The sequence below is a fragment of the Sus scrofa genome, chromosome 8 (assembly GCF_054392235.1).
Source record: "Sus scrofa isolate SSC_HxYL_T2T_F1_AM1 chromosome 8, Sscrofa_HxYL_maternal_Yorkshire_Landrace_v2.0, whole genome shotgun sequence".
Lineage (NCBI taxonomy): Eukaryota > Metazoa > Chordata > Mammalia > Artiodactyla > Suidae > Sus > Sus scrofa.
The window spans coordinates 116,861,358-116,882,062 of record NC_139390.1 but is presented as its reverse complement, the minus strand read 5'-3'; the positions used below and the strand labels follow the sequence as shown (position 1 = coordinate 116,882,062).

Below are 20,705 nucleotides of genomic sequence, written 5' to 3'. Positions count from 1 at the left end.
CCAAGAATAGGCTACACTTCTGTTTTTCCATAGTGATTAGAAGTAAAATCGTTAAAAATGATAGGCATGTGTATATATTGGTGATAACATGAAACATATGTAAGGAAGCGGGAGAGATTGCTCATGTTGCATCTTTGTCTACAGAGAATCTTCCTTAGGATAGGAAAAGGAAACAAGATTTAATTTCCTAGGTTTAAAGCAAGAAAGAGAAGAATCATGTTCTTACTGATCTGAGATTGAGATGTAGCTCCAGGGTTAGTTAGAGAAGGTATTCTAAAGGGGCTTGGGGACTGACGTTAATGTTCTAGGCTTGACATTTGAATAAAAGACTCTCTCATCTAGACTCTTAACCATGTATGGTTATCAAGCTCAAGACATCTAAAACCACAAATCCACTCCTTTCCCAGAATTCTTTATCTCAGTAAATGGCAACTCCATTCTAGTTGTTCGGGCTGTAAACTTAGGAGCATCCTTGATTCTTCCTTTTTACATATACTCTTATAGTTAATATATTAGGGAATTCTGTCAGCCTTTTCTTTAGAACAGCTTCTCAGTACCTCAGTTTGGTGATCCAAGCCAGTATCATTTCTTTGCTGTACTATTATGATAACTTCCTATTTAGGCCTCTTTGGGGATTGGGGACACTTACACAGAATGCAGAAGTTCCTGGGCCAGGGATCAAACCCAAGCCAAAGCAGTGACAGTACCAAGTCCTTAACCACTTGGCCACCAGGGAACTCCAGTATATGGCCACAGCATGCCACGGCTTGATATGGAATCTCAGTTCCCAAACCAGAGGTTGAACCTGGGCTGCAGCATTGAAAGTGCTGCATCCTAATCGCTAGACAACCAGGGAACTCCCCTAATTAGGTGTCCTAAAGCTTATGTCAGATTGTCTGTTTCAGGGTCTTCCAGTGAATTTTATATAGTTAATAAACTCCTAAGAAATTATAGAAATGAAAAATCATGATTTTTTTTGTACCCTTTAATGATATAATGGAGCTGAAAATGATTTTATCAGTGGATGCTAAAACCATTCCGTAAAAGGTTGCTGTAAAGCTTTGTAATGGATGGATTAGGCTGGTAATACCTGAACTCGCAAGTCATTCTTAGTGTCAATAAAAATTGGGCAAACAAAAACAAAGTTCCTCATAATCTGATTCAGTAGTACACATATGAAGGGTTCTTGCCTTAAAAAATTGCATTCAATATAATCAAGCTTTTATATCAAATTACCAGAACATAGGAAGTACAGAGGATAGAGGAAAGCTCGATTTTTTTCCCCCAAACTTACTTTGCTTTTCTGCTTTCCTTCCATTAAAAAAAAAAAAAAAACCAACAATTTTTTTTTTTGGCTATTTCTTAATTTGCTTTTTTGCCATTCTATCCCTTAGACTTATGTTTATTTATTAGTCAGGAATTTGGTTGTAGGGGTAGAAACCCAGATGAAACTATCTTAGACAAAAAGGGGAATTTCTTATAAGGATACTTGGTTTCTCAAGTACTAGGTAAACTGTGGGCAAGACAGGGATGCCCCTGGGCCTTGGGGGTGACTTTAGTGCAGTCAGAACACTCTTTTAGTTGATTTCCTTCCTTTTTGCAGACTGTCAGAAGCACAACTCCTAGCGCTTCCTAGAGCTCTCAGGAGGGTATTGTCTCTCTCTGCTCAGTTTCCATTTAACCCTGAACCAATCACATGAGATCTGGGGATGACTCTGGTTTAGGTTGATCAGATAATCAGGGCGTCAGAGTCATGATCATCCTCACTGTGGTTAGATGTGGACGGGGTTGTGGTAGGCAGACAGAAAAGAGAGTCATTTGTAACAGCCAACACCTTGGGCTTCTACTGAAATTGGCTATATATCTATGTATATTTGGAACAGAGCAGAGGTCTCTGCCATCTAACGTAAATAGTGCAATTACTTCCCTTAATTTGTACAGTCTTAGGTTTAGGCTTTGCCTCAGTAATGAAGTCACACTGCTTACACTGAGGTACTTAGTACTACTGAACTTTATTTTACTGTTCAGTTATGTTACTCAGTAAGCCTGGAAGAGGAAATAGATTAGTCAGAGACAAATTCTTCATTTAGGGAAGAGCGTGATGGTTGCTGAGAAAGAGTTTTTAGCATTTTAAGCATGAATCCTAATGCCAGAACACAGTGCTACTGGAAAGCTCAACATTCCTGTTTTTATTTGAGAAATGGAGAAGGTGGAAGAATGGGAGCACTAGATGCCTAGAAAATTAGGGTATTTTATTTATACTGGCTATGTTCCCATGAATTATTAGATGTATGGGGTAGTACCAGAGGTTCTGGTTTTTTAATCAATGATCTCTTAATGGACAATAAAACTACTTTGCATCTGTTAGCAAATAAAGATTGTACCAGCAAAAATTACTTTTTTTATTCCTTATAATAATAAAAATTTAATCTTGATAATATACCATTATCTTTTAAAACTGTCTACCTCCTCTGCACACACACACACACATAATACAAAACATTCTGACCTGTCCTAACCCCGGGATTCTTCCCATCTCTCAAAGAGATGCTTTATATTAAAAAAATGCTGACACATTAGGAACCCACAGTGTGATTTTGGATCTCCATAGTAGGATGGGAAATCTCTACCATCAATTTAGGCAGCAGTAAGAGTATCCACACTGTAAGTGAAAAATCTTAAAATGTCCTGGCACCTTCAGTAGTAAAGGCATTTGAGTGCCTCTGTCCTGTATCAACCACGCCATAATAGTTGATAATGTATATGTAGTTGATAGAAGTATAGTCAGATATGACAAAGAAGAGGCCTATTTGACTACATGTAAGTTTCACTAATAGGAGCAGATGAGAATGGCTAGAATTTTTAAATTTCAACTTTACTGAGGTATTTTTGGCAAAATTGTAAGATATTTAAAGTGTACATCATGATGATTTGATATATTTATACATTGTGAGGTGAAATTAAAATTAAAAGCGACATTTGAAATACTAGAGAGAGTATGGAGAAAAGGGAACCCTCCTACACTGTTGGTGGCAATGTAAATTGGTGCAACTACTATGGAGAACAGTGTGGAGATTACTTGAAAAACTAAATATAGAATTATCATATGATCCAGGGATCCTACTTCGGGGCAAATATCTAGAGAAAATCATAATTCAAAAAGATAGATGCACCCAGTGTTCATTGCAGCACTATGTACAGTAGCCAAGACATGGAAGCAACCTAAATGTCCATCAACATAAGAATGGATAAAGAAGATGTGGTACATATATACAATGGAATATTACTCAGCCACAAAAAAGAACAAAATAATGTCATTTGCAGCAACATGGATGGACCTAGAAATTATACAAAGTGAAGTAGGTCAGACATAGAGAGACAAATATCATATGAGATCACTAATATGTGGAATTTAATTAAAAAATTATACAAAAGAACTTGTTCACAAAACAGACTCAAAAATTTAAAACCAAACTTATGGTTCCCAAAGGAGAAATGTTGCAGGGGAGGCATAAATTAGGAAGTTGAGATTAACATATACACACTACTAAATATAAAGAGAAATAGCAAGGACCAACAGTATAACATGGGGAAATCTACTCAGTATTGTTTAATAACCTATATGGGAAAATAATTCAAAAAGGAATGGATATATTTATATGTATAACTGATTCACTTTGCTATACACCTGAAACTGACACAACATTGTCAGTCAACTATACTCCAATAAAATTTTTATTTTTTTTTAACCTTAGCCATGTCATATGGAAGTTCCCAGGCCAGGGATCAAATCCAGGCTGCAACTTCAGGCTATTCCACAGCTGCAGCAACATTTGATCCTCCTTAACTCAGTGTGCTGTGCCAGGGATCAAACCTATACCACCGCAGAGACAAAGCCATATCCTTAACCCATTGTGTCACAGTAGGAACTCCTCCAGTAAAAATTTTTTTTTCTTTTTTTTTTTTTTTGTCTTTTGTCTCTTGAGGACCGCACCTGCACCCGTGGCATATGGAGGTTCCCAGGCTAGGGGCTGAATCGGAGCTTTAGCTGCTGGCCTGTGCCACAGACACAGCAATGCAGGATCCGAGCTGCGTCTGCGACCTACACCACAGCTCATGGCAATGCCAGATCTTTAACCCACTGAGCGAGGCCAGGGATCGAACTTGCAACCTCATGGTTACCATTCGAGTTCATTAACCACTGAGCCACGATGGGAACTCCTCCAGTAAAATTTAAAAAACAAAGTCAGTATTTGGCCCTGGTTAAAAAAAATTAATGTAATGGATTATTCGGTTGGTGTATATATGTGAAGTATGTTACTTTTCTTTTTCTTTTATTTGTGCATGCATGAGGTAAGAAAAATGCCTAAGCTTTGTATAAACATATGATCCCACCACCTAGAAATAACCACTCTTAGAATATTGTATATACCTTTGTAGATTTTTGTTGTTTTTCCAGTGTTTCACAAAATTGGGAACACACTCTTATACATTTACGCACCAGTACTTTTTTGATACAGTAAAAATGAGATAAAACTTTAAATTTAATTGTATTCTGCTCTATGTAGTAAATATGGTAAATTAATTTATTATTACGGGCTTAGTAAATATTAGGACCAATACAAAAACATTGGTTAACCAAATTTTTTTTTTTTTTTGTCTTTTTTTTTGCCATTTCTTGGGCCGCTCCCACGGCATATGGAGGTTCCCAGGCTAGGGGTCGAATCGGAGCTGTAGCCACCAGCCTACACCAGAGCCACAGCAACGCGGGATCCGAGCCACGTCTGCAACCTACACCACAGCTCACGGCAACGCCGGATCATTAACCCACTGAGCAAGGTCAGGGACCGAACCCGCAACCTCATGGTTCCTAGTCGGATTCATTAACCATTGCGCCATAATGGGAACTCCCCAAATGTTTTTAAATCCATAACCAAGTTTAAAAAATCTGAGCTATTTTATATCATTAGGTAAGTTTGGTGGTTCCTTTTTGTAAACATAAGATACTGTATATTAGAAATTTAAAATTGCTCTTGAGGAAATGTTTTTATGCCACTATATTAACTCACTTTTAGGAGTAATGTGATTGTAATTTTAAAGTAGTTTTTCTGTTTTTCTTCCCAGATCCAAGTATTTTAGAACATGCTCAAGAGGTGAGCACTTAACTATAGAGGTAAGTAGAATCATAAATCTGATTGGATAAAAGTATCTTCAGAAGGGCAGGAGGGACTTTTTTTTTTTTTAGTTAAGGGGAAAGGATCTGAACCTGAATTTAGCATCGACTGTTTATATTTTAACATTATCGATGCTAGTGAAGAGGGAAAGAATTGGAGTGGTGGGGGAGCGTGAATAGGGAGAACAAGTTTGTGAAAGATTAAGGTCCTGTTCTCCAAGAGTTTCTACTTCTACTGAAGAGGTGGCGGGTGACATTTGAATACAATCTGTAGTCTAGTTTAAAAAAAAAAAAAAAGAAGTGGTGTTTTGTCTTTTTCTGCCCTCCACAACTGAGGAAAAGGGTACTCTTGAATCAGTTAGAGTAGCCTACTAGGTAGTGATTCTAGAGACAGATCATTGTCCTGCCCTAGTGGAGGTGTGGCAGAGTCAAAGCAGCAAGGTGATTTTAAGTAACTCCACCATATGAGTCACTGCATTGCTTTTTTGTATAAAAAACTCTAAAGTAATAGAATCTACCATTTACTCAGTCCTAGTATGTGCCTGCTATTTTGCCATACAGTTTATGAATGTCATTGCACATTCTTACTACAATTCTGTTGAACAGGTGGCAGTCACCCCACTTTATGGGTAAGAATCAGAGGCCTAGACAGGTGAAGAAATATATTACACAACTTAAAGTGGCGGAGCCGACAGCCAGTCGAAACTGTCTTCTACATAAAGAAGCATGTATATCAGGAATTAGTTTTTTTTTTTTTTTAACAAATTACAAACCAGCACAATATATAAGTTCAAGATAATAATTTTAAATACATTTAAGTCATCACTTTAAATTCCTTTATTTTCTAAACCTTTGGAATTCATTGTTTTCTTCATCTTCAAACAATAAAATGACATTAACAGTGAAACACTTTTTCCTTTCTTTCAAATGTTGTTTGTTAAATTATTTCCACTTAAAGTATAAATATTCTAATAGTATAATTTCATAGTAAATAATGACTTTCATTTGGTCATTTGACATGGCAGCTTTCATCACATTATGATCATTATGATCAAATTTTTTACATTCCTATCTCTAAAAAGATGTGGTATTTGGAAGTAGTGACTACCATCTAGTAGACTTTCAGTAAATAGTTATATGAATGAATAGATGAATAAATATAAAATAGAACTTCTTAAGCATCTTTTAAGTCTCTTTCTTGAAGGACCATTATGATAGTAAATAGTTCTGAACTCAAGTAAAGTAGAAAATTCTGGCAGTGTGGGCTTAAAATACCCATGAAATTGTCAATTCAGGTGAAAGTTTTGGTTTATAAGTTTCTGATTTGTGTAGAAAATTGCTATAATTCTCCTTTTTTCTTTTTCATAGAAAGTAATAAATTCTTGTAATATATTCTTGTAATATATTCTTGTCTATGTTGTCTTGTAGGACTGCTGAATATATCGAATGAACTGGTATATAAAAAGACACAGGACATATTTTATCTTAAAAATATAAAGGCATATTATTTTTGAAATGAAAAAGTGACTTATAATTTATTGTGAGATATGTACCTTAAGACAAATATTTATCCTAATTCTTACTTTCTTCTTGTTTCAGTTTGAGAATCTAGTAGAAAGCGATGAAGTAAGTATTTTCACAGCAGTAAAAAATACATATTTGTTCTCACTAGTCATCTCATTAGTTCTGACAATTATTTTTTAAAAGTTTTTATTGTATTCTATTTTAGAATTTTTACTCTTTTTTACTCTTTAGTCCCTTATTTCCTTCTTTTATTAGTTTATATTAGCAAATTGCAGAATTCTCTATTATAATATGTAAACTACACGTAATTTCACATGTTATGTTATATATATGTAAATGAGAAATAGGTTTTTAAAGTGTTCTGTAGAACTTGAGGAACTTTAAAAAAAGATATTTCTAACCTCTTGCCATTAGGCAGGTAAAATTCCTCAATGATCCAGAGCAGACCCATTCTTTAACCACAGTTTTCATAGATTTCTTAAGGTGGAATTACACGTTTGTTTTACAGTCACTTTCTGACTTTAGCCATTATCTTTTTTTTTATTAGTTATTCTTTTTATTGATTTTTGCATTTCACCTCATCTAAAAATCAGTTTTAAGATGCATCCCAAGTACAGAAATGTTAAAATGGGAAAAAAATAAAGAGTACATTTTAGAATTCGTGAAATACGGTGTATATATTTTTTCTTTTTACAGCTGCACCTGTGGCATAAGGAAATTTCTGGGCCAGTGATCGAATCAGAGCTGCAGCTGCGGCCTGTGCCACAGCATGCAACGATGCCAGATCCTTAACCCACTAAGCTAGGCCAGGGATCGAACCCGCATCTTTGTAGAGGCAATGTTGGGTCCTTAATACACTGAGCCACAAGAACTCTGTGTGTATTTCTTATGCACTGGTTTAGTTAGAAGAGTTTGTGTTAATTTCCAGCTTCACTAAACTAATTATTTGAGTTCATGCAAATTAACGTGCCTTAGGCCTACTTTCCACATTTCCAAAGTGAATTAGATTAGAAGAGCGTTGCAAGCTTTTTTTTTTTTTCATTATTTTTGACTTTTTAAGGAAAGAGAGAAATGAATCAAACCAAATTTAAATTATTCTTTAACCCCCACATTCCCCAGTGTATGTACAGAATACCAGTCTCAGAGTATAAATTACCATATTAAAGGTTCTGAGAACTGTTAAAGAAAGTTATTTAAACTTGTCCAATTTAGCATTTCCAAATAAATTTGGGTATAAATTCATTTTAAAAATAGTAATACATGTTTATTATCATCTAGTAGAATATATTTGAGAAACTACCTTAGCCTTTTGTTTTCCCAGTAAAATTTCTCCCAAATATTTTTATGTTTCATACCATCTAGTTTCTTTCCCTTTTTAAACTTTAATTTTTTTTGTTTTTTAAACAAACATTAACATGTTGTTTTTAAAGTCTCTGACAAATACTAAGTGTAAGAGTTCTTACAACCTTCAGTATAGTTCACCCCTTCATCATACTGCTTTTTAAAAGAATTTGTGGTTCCATGAGTTTCCCTAAGGTGCATTTGATTTGAGGTCTTTGTTTGTTTCCTGTCTTTTCCTTCTCATGTCATAGTTAGTGTTTGCTTTAGTTGAATGTTATATCCTGCTTTGTAGTACTTTTTTGTAAGTTAATTTGGACCATTTGGAATTTTATTTCTGCTGTTACTTAGTCATGTATTTTAATTGTGAGATATGAATAACTCAAATGTGTAAGAAATGCATAAATCCAAATCATTCTTGAAAGTAGTTATAGTTTTTTTTTTTTGGAGGAAAAAACTGTAGGTAATTTCATAACCCTCTGAAAGAGGAGGAAAAAACAACTGATTCTCATTACTTGTGGTAGTTACATTCTATAGAGTTGCCGTGAATGCTGAATTAGTGAATAGCAGAACGTTTCTCCTAAGGGAAATACATAATTAGGTTGCTACAAGCTTCTGGTCACATTTTCATTAACTGATCAATATATAACCTTGTTTTTTGTTTCTCCTTGACACTTAATTTTTGTTTTTGGCCTCGACTCTGGCAGGGATCAAATCTGAGCCACAGCTGCGACCTACACCACAGCTGCAGCAATGCCAGATCCTAACCCACTGCGCAGGCCAGGGATCGAACCCACACTGCTGCAGAGACAGTGCTCGATCCTTAACCTGCTGTACCACAGCAGGAACTCGATTAACACCTTATTTTAATGTATATTATTGATTCATTAACTTTGAACTCAGTACAAATGGCACTAATAATTCATGCCTGGATAAAGCTTATCTAACACACATGTTTTCTCTATAAGGCATGTGATAGCTCCTGGTGATTAGGACCAGTAGATTGCACTTCAGCACTGCACATGTGGGTCATTTGAAACAACAAAATCATCATTGAAAAAGCACAAAAATGCAAAAAAGTGACACCGCATAGGCTGTGAAGCGTGCCCAAAAGAAGTGCTGAGAATGCGCATATCAGACAACTCAGATTTTCTTTTGCTGCTCCATGCCTTGGTTCTGATGTCGCAAATAAATTTTAGCTCATAGGTGAATTTGCTAATAAGGAATCTGCGAATAATGAAGATCAGTTGTAAATGATGAGAACATAGAGAATATGTTGTTTAGTACCATCTTGACCCCAGAAGTTCCTTTGGTATAGAGTAAACATTTGTTATAAAAAATTAGGAAATGTCCGGCAGTTGGTATGTAATCAAGGTAGATATTAAACTTGATTTTGCTTTTGAGAAATAGTAAAATATTAAAGCTTTTTGTTTAAAATGCTTTTAATAATGGAATTTGTTACCATGATAAAATAGATAAGCAGAACATTTTTTTATTAAATAAAAATTTTATTGGCTTGCCTTAAATAGAATTCAGCTAGTGAAATTTGTTTAATTAATTTTCGTACAGGGAGAAAGCCCAGGAAGCAGCCATAGGTAAGGTATTTCTGTTTTTAATAAAAAGACTTTTATGTGAACTGTAAGAAACTCTCTAAGAATCTAGGCTCTGTCATTTGTTTGCTTTGAGGCATTAAACAATTTATATTGCAGGGCCTTGATTTACTCTTTCTGTAAAGTTGAGGTAAATAATAACATATATCAAGATTGTCTTGAACATTAGAGAATTTGATGTACATAAGTGCCTAAGTGCTTTCCTATTGAACCTGTTATGTATATTTTCATTTTTAAAAACTATATTAATATTGGTAAACACATTTCTTTGAATTTTTTTAACTTTATCCCTCTTTTCTTTCCTTATAACATTCTAAAACTTGTTTACTAATCATATTTTTTACTTTGTGTAAGTAATACCCAAAAAAACTTAAAACACACACCAAAAAAAGCCCTAGGCAGAAGTTAGGACTAGAGGAACAATAGTAGGAGGTATTACCTTATACTTGGCTGGTTAAAACCATGATAATTATCAAGACCTGAGGTTGGGAAAGAGGAAGAAGCGGAGTAGTTGGAGCATGGAGAGAGAGCAGTGGTCTGAAGATTGAATAAGCAGACAATTGAAGAAGATTCAGAAGACATCCAAGGAGCTGTGGGCAAAAAGAAGAACTAGGAGACTTACTTCACTCAGTATGAGAGTCTCTAGTTCCATCCATGTTGCTACAAATGGAATTATTTTGTTCTTTTTATGGCTGAGTAGTATTCCATTGCACACATCTTCTTAATCCAATCATCTGTTGATGGACATTTGGGTTGTTAAGTAAGTCAGAAAAAGACAAATACCATATGATATCACTTATATATGGAATCTAATATACGGCACAAATGAACCTTTGCACAGAAAAGAAAATCATGGACTTGGAGAATAGACTTGTGGTTGCCGAGGGGGAGGAGGAGGAGGGATTGGGATGGATGGGGTGCTTGGAGTTGATAGATGCAGACTCTTGCCCTTGGAGTGGATTAGCAATGAGATCCTGCTGTATAGCACTGGGAACTATGTCTGGTCGCTTATGGTGGAGCATGATAATGTGAGAAAAAAGAATGTATACATGTATGTGTAACTGGGTCACCATGCTGTACAGTGGAAAATTGACAGAACACTGTAAACCAGCTATAATGGAAAAAAATAAAAATCATTATATAAAAAAAAGAAGAAGAAGAACGAGGAGAGCATGGAAAGCCAAGGGAGGAAGTAGAGACAGACTGACAGACAGATGGAATGGAGGGAATGGTCAGCATTGCCACAGGAAACTAAAGTAATAAGATAAGGCGTTAAAACTGTCTGTTATATTTGGCAACATATAAATCATTGATTACTTTTGTTAGAGTTACTAGATTAATGAAAGTAGAGGCAGACTGCCATAAGTTGATGAGAAAATTGGAAGAATATACAAGGTAAGAACACAGTAGTTATGAACAAGGAGCTAAACTACTTGGGTTCAAATTCTAACTTTGCTACATACTGTGACTTGGACATAATCTTTCTTCATCTTATTTCTCTCATATATACTGTCTCTGTCTACCTTGTAGGGTTGTTGTGAGAACTAAAATTAGTCAATGTATGTAAAGCATACAAAAGAGAAACTAAACACATAGGAAGTGCTAGATGTGCTATCAAAAACTTTTAATTTCAGGAATTTTAGCTGACATGGGAAGGGAGCAGTTAGAGATAGATGTAGGTCATATGAAAGTTTTTCCTTCTTTCTTTCCTTTCTTCCTTTCCTCACAAAGAAGAGAGGTGAAAACAGACAAAAAGAATAAAGATGAAAGAGGGGGTGCTAATTGCTGGAGCAATATTACACTCACACATAATTCTCTGGAGTGGGGATGGCATAGGATGGCATCAGTGATGAATGAATCACGGATAATAAGTGTAACAGGTGACCCTGAACAAGTTAAGCAATGCTACCTCTTTAGAGGAAGGAGGGAAGAGTAGGAAGGATATACTTGGCAGAAAGTTGAGGGATTTGATGGTTGGAGATAGGCTCCTCATGTGTCAGAGTGGGGTGAAAGTGACTTTTAAGAGAAAAAAAGTTTGAATGAGGAACTCAAGGAGGTATGTGAAAGTTTTCAAGGAGTTAGCATAGGATGTGAGACGGAGTTGGCCATGTATAAGTAAAGGGTTATTGCAAGGGGCTAAGGGCCAAATAGAGTTGGATTCTCTCTAGCAGCTCTCAACAGAGGGGCTAACAGTCAAGGTCAGAGAATGAATAATCTGAGTGAATAAGGCATGATGATAGGTGTACAGGAAGAGGAGTATGTGGTTAAGGAAGAACTTCAAATTTGCCATGGAGTCCACGTTCCTTGTAAGTGAAGTGAGACCAGAAAATGATCAGGGTAGGAAATCTGGGAGAAGAGGGAAAGATCAAGGGTCTGGGGTGGCCAGAGGGATTGAGCCTGATAAATAGGAAGGTGGCGGGTATGAGAGTTGAGAGTTCCAGCATGAAGAGGGTTGAGATCAGAGAGTAGTGTACCGAAGTTGTTATTTTATGATGCGCATTTTGGGATGTGTGGTCCAATGGCTGAAGCAGAGCCAAAGTAAAGGTAAATGAAGTACATGTTTCTTAAGTGTGTGTGTTAATTGTAGTGCTAAAAACAGTACTCTGATGGTGTATCATCTTATTCAATTTATATACCAAATTATAACAAATATTAGAATGTATGATTTTTTTACTCTAACAATTGAAATCATCGCATCAGATTGCTTTAATACATTTTTGACAATAAGATTTCAGAATTTGATTGGTTTTATTAGTGTTTTATTTAAACATGGACTCATCAGCACGTTTTTTCACCTTTTCTTTCTTTGTCTCCCTGATTTTTCTCTCTAGGCCTCTTACTGAAGAAGAAATTGTTGACCTAAGAGAGAAGCATTATGATTCTATTGTTGAAAAACAGAAAGATCTTGATATGAAAATCCAAAAGGAGGTAAATAGTCTTAAGTTGCTTGAGTAAGTGTTATCATAAAGTCTCTGTTTATAGGAGAAAGCTGTCATTAAATAGTATATTGCATATGAACAATCATTGGACCTATATTTAGGATGTATAGAGACAAAAATGATTTAAAAGTTAAATTATTCCAGCCTGTAATAATTTGTTTGGATTTGGTTTAATTGATTAGAAATCATATGCTGCCAATAAGTGAAGAGAATATATTCTTGTAAAGATTTCTGATTTTACAAATCAGGATTCTGGCAAGATGCATGCACCTTTGTGTTTAAAAACTAATTTTATAAAAAAAATTATTCTGTTTCACAAGTGGATTAAAAAACTCTTTTTGTTCATCTTAGATTTTTTTTATTCTTAGTAAGTGAACTAAATACTTCTAATGATCATAAATGTTATACTTATTCAACTTCAATGTGTTTACAAAAAAGGCCTGTTAATTCTAGTTTTGCTATTCACTAAACTACATGGAATTGGTCTTAGAACATTGTACATTTAAAAATAATCTGTTGAGGAGTTCCCATCGTGGCTCAGTAGATAATGAACCCGGAACCCAACTAGTATCCATGAGGATGCCGGTTCAGTCTCTGGCCTTGCTCAGTAGGTTAGGGATCTGGTGTTGCCATGAGCTATGGTGTGGGTTGAAAACGTGGCTCAGATCCTTCGTTGCTGTGGCTATGGTGTAGGCTGTCAGCTACAGCTCCGTTTTGACCCCTAGCCTGGGAACCTTCATATTGCTGCTGGTGCGGCCCTAAAAAGACAAAAAAGACAATAATAATAATAATAATAATCCATTTAGTACCAAGTAGTGATTTTCAACAGCATTAATTTAAGCTACACAATAGATGCTAACATTAGGCTAAAAAAATTTGTATTGAAATTTGGCTTTTAAATTTGATTTGACATGCAACAGATTATCACTAAAGGAATTTGTGTGCTGTTGTGAGTGGCAGGAATTTATATTTGGAAGTAATTTTTTAATAACTTGTCACTGATAAAATTCAGGACATGTATATCAATGCAACATGAACTTTATGAAAGCTTACTTCACTTTGGTAGACAGTGATATGGTTGACCTTAGTTTTGAAGACCTTGGACTTACAAGGGCTCAAACCATTAAACTATTCAGGGTGATAGCATTGGAACAATTGTTGAGAATAAAGGTCACTGCATATTCTAAAGAAACGGTTTTGTGTCTATGCAAACTAGATGCTCTACTTTGTAATTCAACTTCTAAAGAATTCTGTAATATATCTGATAACCATTTGAATTATTTTATAAAAAAAGAAATTGAAACAAAATCACAAAAATTTCAATTCTGTTATGCTTTGTAGAACTCAATTTTTTTAATAATTTATTTTTTATTTTATAAACAGAAACATTTTATTTTTAGAGCAGTTAGACAGGTTCTGATTTTTGTTAATCCTTATTGTTTTGTTCATGTACAGTTAGCCTTACAAGAAGAGAAGTTAAGACTAGAAGAAGAAGCTTTATACGCTGCACAGCGTGAAGCAGCCAGGGCAGCAAAGCAGCGAAAGCTCTTGGAGGTGAGGGGAAAAGACCCCAACATATATTAGGGCTGCTTTTCTCCTGATTTTCTCTGACAAATTTTAGTTGGGACTTTTTTTCCCCTAGAGTCAAGGGCTTCTTGTTTAACCACAAATGTATTTATTCTTACACTTTCAGGAATTTTAAAGGCAAATTAGTTGGTTTTTAATGACTAGAAAGAACATCAAGTTATATGCTGGACACTGAATGCTGTTTAGCTTTAAAATAGCAGAAGCGGAGTTCCCATCGTGGCACAGTGGTTAACGAATCCGACTAGGAACCATGAGGTTGTGGGTTCGATCCCTGGCCTTGCTCAGTGGGTTAAGGATCTGGCGTTGCTGAGAGCTGTGGTGTAGGTTGCAGACGTGGCTTGGATCCAGCATTGCTGTGTCTCTGGTATAGGCCGGCAGCTACAGCTCTGATGAGACCCCTAGCCTGGGAATCTCCATGTGCCGCAAGTGTGGCCCTAGAAAAAGACAAATAAAATAAAATAAAATAGCAGAAGCTAATTTTTATTTATCCCAAAGATGAAATTTACTTTTCCAAAATTCAGTATTCTTTTGGAAAAATAAATATACTCTTTGATGGAACATTGCATAACTAGCCTTTAAATGTAATTTCCACAGTAATTTTTAGTTATTTTTGTGAGTTTATTTTTTTCTTTTTAACAATTTCTTAACCTGCTAGGCTTTCTTGTGCTTCCTAGAATTGGGTCAGCTGGGTAATTTTGCCCATAGGAATGTTTGTGTATTTCTCATCCTTATACTTGTATCTTTGGGAGATTGAAAGTTTGGGTCTTGAGAAATCTTTGGCATATTGTCAGAAAACAATAGATTTATCATATCTTACCATCCTGTATTTGAATATGGCATTATAATGCCAGACTGCTATTAATAACAGACATTTATGCAGCCCTGGCTAAGTATCAGGAACCATTCTGGTTAATTTACATGTTTTACCTTAAAACATTTAATCCTCACAACAATCCTAAGAGAAAGGTGGTGTTTTTAATTCCTGTTTTATAGATAATGAAACCAAAAGGACAGATGCTAAGTAACTTGCTTAGGATCCCGCAGGTAGTAAATCGCAAAGCCAGGGTTCAAGCCCTGCTTAGCCAGTTTTCTAATTAGTATATTCTTCCATCTTTTGCCTGTGCGAACTCTACTGCAGTGTTAACTGGAGTAGTACATGGATTATGTCACATAATTATCGTAACTTAGAGAAAGTGAAAAATCATGTGTCATGTTTCTATGTTATTTCTGTATGACTTGTACTGTATATCTCTTGCTTTTTTTTTTTTTTTTTGGTGTTTCAGCAGATTAGATTATACGAAGTATCTTTTTAATTAATTTTTTAGACACTAGCAATTTTATTTCAGTATTTATCTTAGCATATTTCAAAATTATAAATGGAAATCATATGTGAATTCATTTGGCAAGGCTCAGAAAGGTAATGTGTATCAGTCTACTCATATCTGTGAAATACTCAAGTCTGTCGTCTACATGCAATCTAACTTTCATTTTATCTATGAGATGATCAGCCTTACGAAATTGATTTTTTTCTACTAAATTTTTTCTCCTACTAAACCTACAGTTGTATTATGTTCAAAACAAACAAAAAAAAAACTATTGCCATATTTAAGAAAGATGTGAATTAAATCTTTCAGTAAAAAAGTATTTTTTAGTAAGGTCTAAGGAGTGGGGAGATATAAAAGTTAACTCACCTACTGAAAAATAAAATTTTTCTGGTTATAATTTAGACAACTCTTTTCACTATAGTAAATTCTCTAGTGCTTGCCTTTTAAAGACTAAAAACATTCCATATGCGTACTCTATTTGAGTTTTTTCATTCCTGACTAAATACTGATACAGGAACAGAGAGCAGTCTATACAACATATACTAACACACAAAGATGCACAGATACATGCAAATTCATTTGATTTTCACAGTAGGCCTATGTGTTTGCTAGGGCAATATTACAGCCATCTGTAATTTACACAGGAAGAAATAGAAAGTAAAGGATCTGAGGGGGACACAGCTAATAACTGTCAGAGCTACAACTCTAATAAGTCTTCTGAATCCTTTGTTTTAATTATTTCTAAGTCAACTCAGCCAGGTCTTTTAGATCTTCTGTTTTATTACTATTTATTTCACCCAGAAAAGAACTGCATATACAGTTTTAACCATTCCTTCCTTGACCCGCATCTGTCCAGTTATTAGAAGTTCTTAGGTGTAATAAGGAAATAACACCGTATATATTTTAAAAGCTATTTTTAATAACGCTGAATATTTTAACCACTTAAGGATTATATACTGAAAAAAAATGAGAAAAATTCTACCCATAAATAACAGGATATAAATGTGAACAATGGTGAGTTTAAAGAAAAAGACATCAATAGAATAACTTTTTGTGGGTTTTTTTCCCCAAAAAAATACTAGGAAAAAAAGACTTTTTGGTATTGTATGAATGGTTTTTAAAAGTATAATTTTATAACAGAGTGATTTTGTATTGCATTATGTTTCCAAAGCAAGAAAGACAGAGAGTTGTGCAGCGATACCATCCTTCAAACAATGGAGAATATCAAAGGTAAATAGTGAAACATACTTCTTCCCTTTGTGGTAGAAGTGTCATTTCCGAAGAGAACACAGTTCACCTCCAAAAGTTTGTATACATGTTCATGTGTGTGTATTCTGTAAAAAAATTATTGCTTCTTTTATTTATTTATTTTTAATTTAGCTTTTTGTGGTTACCCCTGTGGCATATGGATGCTCCCAGTCTAGGGGCTGAATCGGAGTTGCAGCTGCTGGCCTATGCCACAGCCACAGCAATGCCAGATCCAAGCAGGGTCCCCAACGACCTACACCAACAGCTCGCAGCAATGCCAGAACCGTAACCCACTGAGCAAGGCCAGGGATCAAATCCACATCTTCATGGATACTAGTTGGGTTCATTTCCACTGAGCCACAACAGGAACTCCAAAAATTATTGCTTCTTGAAGACACTGTCTTGTAAGAACACTAAGAACATTTGCTTTCTTTATGTTGGAAACTGACCATGTATTTAAATTGACTTTATTGCATTCTTAAGAGTGGTCACATCTTTAACATAGAATATGAAATAGCACACCACATGCCTTTGGATAAATTGTATATGCCTTGGTTGTTTTAAGTTTTCCTTAGCCCCTTTCTTTTCTTAAAATAGAGTTTATGTGTGATCATTTTTTAAAAGACACATTTCAGTGTCACATTTCCAAGAGTGTTTTCTACTCATTCAGAGAACCGTGTTCATACTTCATTATTAGAAATTATAAAGTTAGACTTTGGGCTAAGCTTTGAATTTTGACTTCCACATTAACCAAAATCTTAATTTTCAGTTTATTGCTGGCATTGAGAAGATTAAGACCTGTTTGATTAGGTTATTTTAATTTTACAGTAATTATGAATTGGTGTGGGATAGATCTTCAAAGTGCCACTATTAACTTAAGCATGCATTATGTTGTATCTATTATGAATATATTTTTTAAAATTCACTTTTATTACAGTTCAGGACCAGAAGATGACTTTGAATCTTGTTTGAGAAATATAAAGTCACAATATGAAGTTTTCCGAAGTAGTAGTAAGTCTCTTAAAATATCTGCATATATTTTAAGGTTACTTTATGCCACATTAAACAGATAGAGATCCTCGCTCTGGTTTTCTAGAACTTCACTCTTCAGTTTGTGTTGCCCAGATAGGTCAGTTAACTTGTCCTTAATTGTACAATTTTCTCTTTCCTTTTTTTATTTTTTATTTTTGGCCATGCCCATGGCAGCAGAGGTTCCCAGGGTGGGGATCAAACCCACGCCACATGGTGACCTGAGTGGCAGCAGTGGCAACACCAGATCCTTAACCTGCTGAGCCACCAGGGAACTCCTCACTTTCCTTCTTTTAAAAAGAGAGCAAAGAAAAATCTCAGGCTGTTTCTATAGTTCTGTATAGGGAGTCAAGCATTCCTTTTTCCATTTCTACTCTGATCTTACCTCTTCTCCTCCCAGAAGAGTGGGGTAAGTACAGGAAAGTGTACTTATCTTACTTATTACAAATTGATTTATAAAATTAAAATTGTTTCCCCAAGTTTCAAAAGTCAGAACTCCTATGCTCCCCAGGAATGTGAACATAATAGTGGTTCCTTTTGAAAATATAGACTGCTTTTCATTTATCATTTTTTTATTTGTTTTTGCCTCTTTTTGTAATTAACTGTTAAAATATTACTTAGAGTTCATCATATTTGAAGAGTTCATAATTAATTTAAATTTGAGAAAAAAAGTACCAAGAAAGGAGAAAAAGCCCTTTATACTGTTTGTAACAGAAACATGCTGATATAATGATATCAAAATTGTTTCTTATGATGGTAAAAGGAGTAGGACTATTTGAAAGGAGATAATTATTTCAAAATAAATGGTTGTAGTTAAGGAGTATAGATGACCACATTTAATTGTATTTGATGTGCATTCTAGGACTCTCATCAGATGCCACAGTTTTGACACCAAATACAGAAAGCAGTTGTGATTTAATGACCAAAACTAAATCAACTAGTGGAAATGATGACAGTACATCTTTAGATCTAGAATGGGAAGATGAAGAAGGTATTTTATATTCACAGTTTTACCCCAAAATTTTTATTTTAATTTATGTTAATTTATAGAAATCTACCTTATATTTTACCTTATTTGAACTGACATGAATGCAAGACCTTGAAAAATCAGTGTAAAAAATTTCTTAGACTCTTACTGTATTAGTGATTTCTATTTGTTGATAAATTGTTTAGAAAGTTGCTTAATTCTTAATGTTTCTTGAGATTTAGAAAAAAATGTTATTTATCATTTTGAGATTTTTGTAATCCAACCCATTTTACTCAAGAAGAATTACTGCCCCCTTGTGGGCAACCTAACTTCAAAATTTAATTAACTTTTGGTTCATATATAAAGGTTCATAATAAATAAGTGATTTGTTAGTTTTTTTGGTAATACAAAAACCATTACAGACATGAGTTTGATTTTAGCTGGTATGTTTTTCTAGCTATAGTACTTTAGATAGGTTTCTTAATCTCTCTAAGCTGCAGTTTGTTCATCATAAAAAGGGACTATAAACTTACTTTAAAGAGTCACTGTTATATACTGGGGATCTAAAAATGCTTCTTGGCATGTAATAGGCAGTCAATAAATATTTGAAACAAGTGAGATTTTAAATATTATGGGGATTAAGTAAAATTTATATAAAAATACCCAGTACAACAGTGTGGCACCCATGGCATGTACTCAAATTTTGGCTTAAATATGGATTTTTTTTTAAGGCTTTTTCATTGAATAAGGCCCAAGTCTTTATTTTCGTTTTAAGAACTAAGTAATCTAAAAGGGAAGAACTGATTATAGAATATAGGACTTTAAGAAAAATAGTAAGCATTAAATATTTCATAGAATTTGTGATGGAATAGGCCTTACATATCCTCTAGTTAAGCCATTTGTTTTATCAACAAAGAAACTAATACACAGAGGACTTGAATAACTTGACCAAAGTTGCATTAATTTACTTAAGTCTTCTTGGCTAAACACTGTTCCCCAATTCTATAGTTTTGTTATTGTTTTGAGCCCAATCAGCAGATTTTAAAATTTATTTTTATTTTAGCATCTGGTTCAATTTGATCTAAAGCTTTTTAGGTCTTTTAATTTCTGATTCGGTCATCCTTGCTGTACGTTAATCAGATTTGTACCTAACATGACTTTTTAGGTTATTATTCAGGTCATTATAACAGAATTTTTAAACTAGACTCAGTAGAGGACAGAGCCCATTAGAAACCATGTAATGTACAATCCAGCTTCCTTTACAGTGTTTTATTCAATTAAATACAGATCCATAAAACTGTATCAGTATCCAGCTCATATTTTTATTGCATGTATAAGGATGACTTGCTTTGCTAGATTGAGTTTGCAATTTTGGGGGAGTAATAGACAACAGTGATAGATTTAACTTTCCATTATTATTGTAGGATCTGATTCTTTAAGCTCAGAAAACAAAATTATTCAGTGTGTGTAGGGATATTCTCTTATAATCTCTTTTCCTAGATTTTAATTGTTACTAGTGTTGATTCTGCACTTGCAAATTCACATTTCTTTTCTATCCTCCCTCCTGCCAAAATGAAGTCTTTTTCTTCCAAGGTTTTTGACACTTTCACTTTACTAACTTCTTTTATTAGATCTAGAACAGTTTTCCCTAGAAACATCTCTGTCTCTACTCTGTTATGTTAGCTAGAGCTGTGTGACCTTGGGCAGATTTCTTCCTCTTTCTGCTCTTGTTTCCTCAACTGCAGGATGGGGGATAGTGGTAGTACTTTACTATATCTTTAGTCCTATAATTTCATAGAGCTGTTGAGCATCATATCAGTTAATATCTGTCAAGTGCAAACAGTGTTAACTAGAACCTAGTAAGTGCTAGAAATACATATATTGTATTGTTGTCATTAGAGGTATTATCTCTGGGAAATGAAGTTGTCATCTAGGTAGAAAGGACTTTGGCAGACACTCTGATTT

General features: G+C 34.6%; 1 protein-coding gene across 11 annotated transcripts in view; it reads left to right on the top strand.

The window, feature by feature from the left end:
* The window catches only part of AP1AR (adaptor related protein complex 1 associated regulatory protein), a 34,954-nt gene that overhangs the window by 10,905 nt on the left and 3,344 nt on the right, over positions 1-20,705 (top strand). For 2 of the 11 annotated variants that reach the window (XR_014813162.1, XR_014813161.1), the window contains exons 2-9: positions 5,125-5,173; positions 6,773-6,799; positions 9,605-9,630; positions 12,477-12,573; positions 14,040-14,138; positions 16,672-16,726; positions 17,682-17,755; positions 18,636-18,764. Coding sequence is in view for 9 of the 11 variants with exons in the window: in XM_084973179.1 (XP_084829305.1) it covers positions 5,125-5,173; positions 6,773-6,799; positions 9,605-9,630; positions 12,477-12,573; positions 14,040-14,138; positions 16,668-16,726; positions 17,682-17,755; positions 18,636-18,764 (560 nt within the window). In the remaining 2 variants the exon portion in view is untranslated. Of the gene's footprint in view, positions 1-5,124; positions 5,174-6,772; positions 6,800-9,604; positions 9,631-12,476; positions 12,574-14,039; positions 14,139-16,667; positions 16,727-17,681; positions 17,756-18,635; positions 18,765-20,705 lie in introns of all 11 variants that reach the window. The other 9 variants (XM_084973179.1, XM_003482454.5, XM_084973181.1 and 6 more) reach the window with 7 other exon arrangements.